This window comes from Erythranthe guttata, chromosome 14 (genome assembly GCF_056151865.1).
Source record: "Erythranthe guttata isolate IM_541 chromosome 14, IM_541, whole genome shotgun sequence".
Classification (NCBI taxonomy): Eukaryota; Viridiplantae; Streptophyta; class Magnoliopsida; order Lamiales; family Phrymaceae; genus Erythranthe; species Erythranthe guttata.
The window spans coordinates 2,538,742-2,547,715 of NC_142546.1; the positions used below are offsets into that span (position 1 = coordinate 2,538,742).

The window sequence follows — 8,974 nt, forward strand, 5'->3', positions numbered from 1 at the left end:
AATACATATGAGTGTGTGTAATTATGTGTAAATCTACGGTTATCAATCACCTGATGTTGTAACCACGTCTAGATGTAGCATAAAATTTCCATTGGAACTCTATTTAGCGTTGAAACTTGAAATATATATATATATATATATATATATATATATATATATATATATATATATATATATATATATATATATATATATATATATATATATATATATATTGGTAAGGCTAGGTGAGTACTCTCCTAAGGAGGTTGGTTATATATAGTTCAAACTCAAGCTTAAAAAAGGTGAAATACAGAATATAGTTGAAAAGACAAATAGCATGGGTAACCACCATCCTGATGAGGTTTATCAGTTAGAATAATACCACCGTCCGCCGCCGGGACGGTCGCGCCCGCCTCCCTTTCACAGTGGAAACGAGCCCCCCGTTGAGGAAAACACGCACCACCACCCACATAGGGTCCAATTTCCATCGATCGTCGATCAGCACAAGGAGGATCAAGCGGCAGAGAAACCCGCCGTGAAGATGTTCTGCAAGGGGGAAACGAATTACTCTCTGACCATTCGCGACGGGAAGGTCATCCTCGCCCGCTCCGATCCTTCTGACCTGCTTCAGGTTTCCCGCCTGATCCATTTTTTTATTTCTCCGAAATTATATTTTCACCAATTAGCCATTGCTATATATTTTTTCTGAAGTCTTGTTACTAATTATAACACTAGATATGCACATATATTTAAATTTTTAATAATTTTCAACAATAATTCAAACCTCTTTAGTATGATTTACGATTTCTAAATTTAGCAAAACGGTATACGATTCAATTTGCGATTTAACAACAATGACTATAATTAGGGGTGATTCCACCGTATGGCAAGGGTAGACTCAAGCCCCCGACAAATTTTCCATCATATTATTCATATATTTTTATTTAGTTCACCTAAAATCCAATTAATGCAAAAAAGTCCTAAAATTTTTCCCGCTATTTTCTTATTATGTCCTAATTTATGCAAAAAAAAAAAAGATTATTTTTTTGGGAGCGCTGCCCTTGAACCTAGAAAATTTTAATAATATTACTAACTTAATATAGTGACAAAATAATAAAAAAAAAAAACAATTAGTGACAACAAAAGGTCCATTACCGACTCGCCGTGTGACAGGTCCAGTTGATTCCTTACAATGCTGATATTCTTGATGAATCGATTTTATGGACATTCGGTAGGGACTTGGGTGATGGTTATCGTGCAACAAGGATGGCTAACAAAATCCGTCTAAATGTGGATGCTTTCAATGGTGACCGAGATCACGGTGGGGTCCGCCATGGCACTAAAATAGTCCTCTGGGAGTGGGCGATGGGCGATAATCAACGCCGGAAGATCGTTCCTCACTGTAAGTAGTTCTCTATAAATATAATAACGTTCGACAAATTTCATTTACGGCATTTGACTGAGGAAACTTAAATTATCTCGTCACAAGTGTATATTGTGTGTTTGAATACTCATAACTAGACCTTATTAAGAGTGTCTTTGTGTGTTCGTGTTTCAGTATTAAACATAATGTACATCAAATACTTTTGATTCGGATTTTTTGTTGAAATACTGAGAACTACCGTATGTATTTTACCACCAGATGTAGCATCTACGAGACCGTTTTATTTGGACTGGGTCCTGGGATATATATAATCTAGACAAAATTATAAGAAAATGTCACATGTATTTGTTAATCAATCTCTAAAATCAATGGAACCATGAAAAATATTCCCTTCTCGTATATCTATACTAGTCGAAAGCAGCACGATAAAAAAAACCGCCACCTCATTCAATTCGGAGCAGTCAATCCATCCAGTTTCATCATACAAAAGTATTTCGAAGGGACCAAAGCACCAGCCTTACTGCACAAATCCACCACCGCAGGGGCATGACCGTAATATTCCCTTCCTTTATCCACAAGTATCTGCGGATCTTGTCTCCGCCTCGACCAAACCATATTCGGAGGAACCAAATCATCCACCTTCGCCTTCTCCCAAAAATGGGCCCCACGAAAACTCTGATACTTGAACACCCCACACATTCGGGCTTTATGGCCCGAAGGCCCGACATGCACTTCCGAACAGTGCTTACAAACCCTCGCCGGATATACAAACAGCAACCTGTGGACCCCACTTCGAAGTGCTTCCCATGCCCTCAGAGTTTGCGTGGCTACAAATCTCAACTCATCTTCCGACAGTGAATTCAAAATATTATTATTATTTTTTTCGAGCCCGTTTGGAGTACTTACGGTTTGGTTATTAGAATCTGCTCCGGCCTGTAAACAGAGCTCCACTATTGCTGGGACTCGATCGTAATCGAATCTCTCGTGGTGCTTTATTACATCCTGGAACATTTTCTGCAAATGAAAAGTTTCGACGGGGATTACTACGTTGTTCGTGTTTGCTTTAACCCAACTGTGGACCTTGTTCTTTGCGTGGCGGTGGAAACCATGGCATGTTCGAATTAAGTGACCGCCTTCGCCTATATAAACTTCCGAGCAGTACCTAGAACAAGCAAAATAACAATATTATATATTAATAAAAAAAGAGAGCGACTTACGGAAAATCTTGAAGATGGATGATAATTTTATATACCTACAAAGTCAATAAGTTTTCGTTCGCCAACATTAATACAATACGAGTCCAAAGTTCAATTTTTAAACAGCACATATATAACTCATTATGAAAGTTAAATAAACGTCTTAACGGTAGTCTTTTCAGCGTAATATATTGGATTGTATTTATTCCTAACCGAAAGTAGTTATCTGAATATTAATCATGGAACTGTATACATCCGCACGTATTCAGATTACTAACTTCGATTAGGAATAAATATAATCCAATATATTACGCTGAAACGACCATGCTGACATGTCACATATCCAAAACCATATCAACGAATAATCAAACGAGCCTTTTCATGTAGCGGATATCGTACTTTTGGCCACTGATGTAAGTAGAATAGTTCGAAGGAGAATCGAGCATGACGAGACTAGGATTCACTGAATTATCACAGCAATCCCACTTATCCCAAATTACAGAAATCGTACTATTGGCTGCAAATGTAACTACAGTTTCGCGACAAAATTATCGAATTCCTAGTTCAATTATTCGATACAATGAAGCATTGCATTTGAAACGAAAAATGCATCACATTTTGGATCTCGTTTCTCTATCTAATGTAACCGTACTAACGAGATTAAATTAACGCCGATAAGAAAAACCCGAAACAACTACGATAAATCTACTCCACTACAAAGAGTCAAAGATCCTATACTTGAAATTAAAATGATTTCAATCAAATCAATTCAACCAATTCCGACAAACAAATCAAATGAAAAGAGAAGATTCGTGAAATTACTTGCAAGCCCAGATGGGAATGTTCTGGATGAGGGTCGATACGCCGTCGTATAGAGCAGTTCGGGCCTGGAGGACTTCGTGGGCTAAGGGTAACATGCCTCTGACGGGATATTCCTTGGCCCGTTCCTCAATCCGCTTCAAAATCACGGGTCGAAGTTTCCTTAAATCAACCGTTGGATTCGATTTCGTGCTGTAAAATCTGCTCCCGATTAATACTTGTTCGAGAATTAGGGAACTTTTCTGCCATAGTCGGAGATTCCTCGCGTTCATCGCACTCGTGCTGCAAAGACTGAGTTTTTCCGACTTTTTCTTGTTCCGGATGAATTTTTGGAGGAAATGGCAATTTTAACCCCAATAAAATAGTTATGGTGACAAATAGTCCCCCTGTAAAATTGAGAAATGACTACAAGCCCCTTAATCTTTCTTTTTTTAAGAAAGAAAATATTTTCAATGACTAATAGATACATACATCCTCAAATTTATAACTGTTATATTTACTGTTCTAAAAATCGGCCGAGGCGGCCGATTAATCGGCTTAGAATTGAAGGCGATCCAATACCTTTATGATTTTGGTGTAAATTTTTGAAAGATTGAATTTGGATCTGTAGGCGATTTAAGGCGGTCAAAACTTGGACGCATGTCAAACATTAATAGTAAAAAAAATTGTTTTCAATTTTTTTTTAATTCAATAAAAGCAATTGGGATTGTAATAAAAAATGAGTTTATGCTGTATTTTGTTTATATTAATTATATATGAAAAATTGATATTTTCAATCAATCACCGTCTCGCCGATTAATCATGAAGTTGTGCCTAATCGCATCCAACCGATTCAGGCCTTTTACAATATAACTTAGATTAGAAGTCCTTTCATCCAATTCAACCTTTATTATTGGTAATTTTCTTTGGAAATATTAAGATTGGAAGTATTTATGAGTCCTTCCCAGCTCAAGTACTTCAACCTTTTTCTTGGGTAAATTTATTTAGAAATATCGAGTCTTTTTTTATAACAAATATCATAAATTAAATTCAATCATCTGTACAGGATTAAATCTAAAATTGGAATAAAAACATAATTTATTGATCAATCTGAATAAATAAAGTACACTTTACAGTTTTTTCCTAACCCCAAAATAATGAAAGAGTTAGAATTCTTAACAAACAACAAATCTCCAACCCAAAACAATTAAATCAATACAAAATCTCTATCGTCGTCGTCGTTATCGTTGGAACCTCGTAACGGCAAACGGGGCAGGAGTGGCTAGTCCTCAGCCACTCCCGGATGCAATCTCCGTGAAAATAATGCCCGCACGGCATCGAATAAGCTTCGTTGGAAAATCCCTCCAAGCAAACCGTACAAGTCCCGAAACCGCCGTCTTGGTCGTCGTTGAAAGAAGAATATTCCGCTACCGTCCTCTTCACCAAGACCCGATCAATCCAATCCTCCGCCGCGGGAACCATATAATTAATATCCTCGTAATATTCTTCCACCGCCGCCTCCTCCTCCGCCAACGCCGGCAACCTGGGATCATACACGGACTGGCAGCTAAACCTCGCCGGGGACACAACCAACACGAGGTTGTGCTCGGCCGGCATGGATCCGATAATCGCCCTCGTTTTCTCGAGCACCGACTCGATCCAGTCGTGCAAGAATTCATCCCCGATCATGAACGATTGGCTAAGCTTCTCTCTGATGATGTCGCGCGCCCTCTGGCGGTTTAAGAAATCGCACAGCTCCAGGAAGACTTGATCTTCCACGGTAGGGTAAGGGTAACTTCCAGTTAACTCCGCCTCCCCCGAATCTACGTTTACAACGTAAGATTGCGAGATCGGTTGCAGATAGAAGTGGATACCGATTATGAACTCCGGCCGAGATGGGACCGGGTGATCGCGTATGGTGTTGGAGATTATTTGATCGTAAAGAAGAACATTGTTGATGTAGCCGGAGTTGATTTGCTCCATCAAGAAGAGAAGAGAAAATTAAAAGTAAATATTTTTTTTAGTATGAGAATGAATGAGGGTAAAGGTGGCGGATAGGGTCTATATATAAGAGGGTGTTTTGGGAGATGTTGTTTGGTTCGACTTTTGATTCCTTTAGTCTTTTATAGTATTATTAATTTGTAATTTATCAAATTCGGTTTGATAACAAATATATATTTTATTAATAATATATATAAAAAATAGACCAATCAATTCAATTTTAGTCTTTTCAATTCTTCATTCTTGATGGATTGACTTGGGTCCAACTCCAATTCGACTACAATTCGTTTTTTAAATTTAATTTTATCATTTATTATTTATTTATTATGTATATAACTTTATTACTCCCTATTTCTTTTCTTTTTTTTCTTTTCTTTTCTCTTTTTTTTTTTTTTTTTTTTTTTTTTCCTTTTTGTCTTTCTTCAAAAGGAATTATAGTTTTTGTTTAACGTATATACTATGTCGCACGTAAATTTCACCTTCTTAATGTTTCCATGTTTCGTATCGGATATTTTCTGACCTGCCGAATATCTTATGAGCCATTTTGCAATTTTATAAGAAGTTAAATATATGTTTGAATAACAAATTTTCAAATTTTTATGTTGATTCATAATTATATACATGATTCAACGATTAGTTGCAAGTTGATTATAAAATTTAAAATTTTGAATATGCTTGCAAATAAATAAAAATTTATATAGCATATTTACAAATATACCTCTATAGTTATAATAATAACAATTTATATAGCATATTTACAACTATACCTCCATATAGACACGGCCATGGCCCGGAACTGGCCCGTTGACGAACCGTTGACCGGTGAACCGGCCCGTCGTCCCCGGAACGGGCCCGGTTCTATGAATTGGTGAACCGTGAACCGCCGGGCCGGCCCGGCCGTTCACCTAGTTTTTTTTTTTGTTTTATAAATTTCAAAAAAGTTCAAGAAAAAAGCAAATAACGGCCGGTGAACCGACCCGGTAAACCGGCAGTTATTTGCTATTTTTTGAATTCCCCAATTTTTTCTTATAAATACCCTCACTCCACATCTTTTCCTATAAAATTAAGTTAAAAGTCCTTTTATTTATTTCCTTTTTTTTTTTTTTCCTATTTAAAAGTAATTATTTTAATTTATTATCCATTAAGTATTTTTTTTTATAAAATATATATCTAAATATAAATTTCCGGGCCAACCCGGAACCGACCGGCCCGGATAGGCCCGGAACCGGATTGAACCGGACCCGGCCCGTCGAACCGTGCGTAGTACGGGCCGGTTCCGGTTCCGGAAAAAGTGAACCACGAACCAGCCCGAACCGGCCCATGGCCGTGTCTACCTCTATAGTTATAATATTTACACGTTTCTCCCACTTCAGTATCTCCATTTTTTGGATACATCGTTTCTCCGTGTCAGTTTTCTCGTTCATCTTTTTCGTGTCCGCGCTACATAGCTTATCACATCAACCTAGTTAGTGTTATATGCTCTTTTATATTCATGTGTAATTACATTATATTTAAAACCTAATAATTTCCATGAAATCTTGAAAAAAAAAAGCCTTTTTTATGTAAATTATTATTGTATACTTCACGCATGTAAATATTTGTTATGTGAAAAATATATTATATTATATTTTTTTTTATGTTAATTATCATACACAAAAAAAATATATGAATCTTCTCTATACAAAATACTATGTCAATTCAAGAAAACAAATTAAAAAGATGTAAATATGGAGATTCTTCTATTATAAATAAAAATAAATTAAAATTCGAATTAATTAACTCCGATTTTCTGATAATTAGCTGCTCGTCGGTACCTCGAATTAATTCGAATTGATGTACCTTGGACGCATGTCAAACATTAGTGGCAAAAAAACAGTTCTCAAATCTAGGTTTTTTTTTTTTTTTAAACAATAAAAGCAATTGGGCCTATAATAAAAAATGAGTTTATGTTTTATTTTGTTTATATTAATTACATACGAAAAATTGATATTTTCAATTAATCACCACTACACCAATTAATCGTGTGATTCAGGCCTTTTACAATATAACTTAGATTAAAAGTCCTTTCGTCCAATTTAACCTTTATTATTGGTAATTTTCTTTGGAAATATTAAGATTGGAAGTATTTATGAGTCCTTCCCAGATCAACTTCAACCTTCTCTATATCCTTTTTTTATGGTAAATTTATTTAGAAATATTAAGAGTCTTTTTTATAACAAATATCATAAATTAAATTCAATCATCTGTATAGGGTTAAATCTAAAAATATAATAAAAACATAATTTATTGATCAATCTGAAAAGAACTACGTACACTTTTTTTCCTAATCCCTAACAAATCTCCAGCCCAAAAAAATTAAATCAATGCAAAATCTCTATCGTCGTCGTCGTCGGAACCTTGTAACGGCAAACGGGGCAGTAGTGGCTAGTCCTCAGCCACTCCCGGATGCAATCTCCGTGAAAATAATGCTCGCACGGCATCGAATAAGCTTCGTTGGAAAATCCCTCCAAGCAAACCGTACAAGTCCCGAAATCGTCGTCGCAAGAATATCCCGTCACCGCCTTCTTCATCAAGACCCGATCAATCCACTCCTCTGCCGCAGGAACCATATAATTAATATCCTCGTAATATTGTTCCACCGCCCTCAACCTGGGATCGTGCACGGACCGGCAGTTAAACCTAGCCGGGGACATAACCAACACGATGTTGTGCTCGGCCGGCATGGACCTGATAATCGCCCTCGTCTTCCGGAGCACCGACTCGATCCACTCCTGCAGGAGTTCATCCCCGATCACAAACATGAACGATTGGGTGAGTTTCTCTCTGATGATGTCGCGCGCCCTCCGGTGGTGTAAGAAATCGCGCAGGTTCAGGAAGACTTGATCTTCCATGGTAGGGAAAGGGTAACTTCCGGTTAACTCCGCCTCTCCCGAATCTACGTTTACAACGTACAATTGCGAGATCGGTTGCAGATAGAAGTGGATACTGATTATGAATTCCGGCCAAGATGGGACCGGGTGATCGCGTATGGTGTTGGAGATTATTTGATCGTAAAGAAGAACATTGTTGATGTTGCCGGAGTTGATTTGCTCCATCAAGAAAAGAAGAGAAAATTAAAAGTAAATTATTTTTTAGTATGAGAATGAATGAGAGTAAAGGTGGCGGATAGGGTTTATATATAAGAGGGTGTTTGGGGAGATGTTTGATTCGACTTCGGATTCCTTAGTCTTTTATAGTATTACTAGTAATTCACCCGTGCGATGCACGGTGATCAACTTTAAAATAGAAAAATTATATATATATATATATATATATATATATATATATATATATATATATATATATATATATATATATATATATATATATATATATATATATATATATATATATATATATATATATATATATATATATATATATATATATATTGTTATTAGTGCTATTAATTTTGTTGGGGACCGGGCACATGTACGCAGCGGAAAACAAATTTTTTATTTTATTTATATAAATTAATTTATATAAACAAACACGTACACAATAATTACAATTAATTGCGTACATTTTCGCTTCCATGGGCTAGTGGTAAAATTGAATCCACGTAAAATGAAAT

General features: G+C 36.3%; 1 protein-coding gene and 1 pseudogene across 1 annotated transcript; one reads left to right on the top strand and one right to left on the bottom strand.

Annotated features, from left to right (window-relative positions):
* Positions 1–382: 382 nt before the first annotated feature.
* LOC105963318 (ricin B-like lectin EULS3 pseudogene) lies at positions 383–1,529 on the top strand (annotated as a pseudogene).
* Positions 1,530–1,644: 115 nt separating this feature from the next.
* On the bottom strand, positions 1,645–3,915 carry APO4 (APO RNA-binding protein (DUF794)). Its single transcript, XM_012987585.2, has 2 exons — positions 3,385–3,915; positions 1,645–2,528 (listed from the first exon to the last, which is right to left on the bottom strand). Exons 1-2 carry the CDS (start codon positions 3,651–3,653, stop codon positions 1,814–1,816), a joined length of 984 nt encoding a protein of 327 aa, XP_012843039.2. The 5' UTR covers positions 3,654–3,915; the 3' UTR covers positions 1,645–1,813.
* Positions 3,916–8,974: the final 5,059 nt, after the last annotated feature.

Bases quoted from the DNA above. Each gene is read 5' to 3' on its own strand.
- APO4 (XM_012987585.2), bottom strand. From the start codon at position 3,653: ATGAACGCGAGGAATCTCCGACTATGGCAGAAAAGTTCCCTAATTCTC. The intron at 2,529-3,384 runs GTAATTTCACGA...TGCTTGTTCTAG, and splicing joins ATTCCCATCTGGGCTTGCAA to GTACTGCTCGGAAGTTTATA.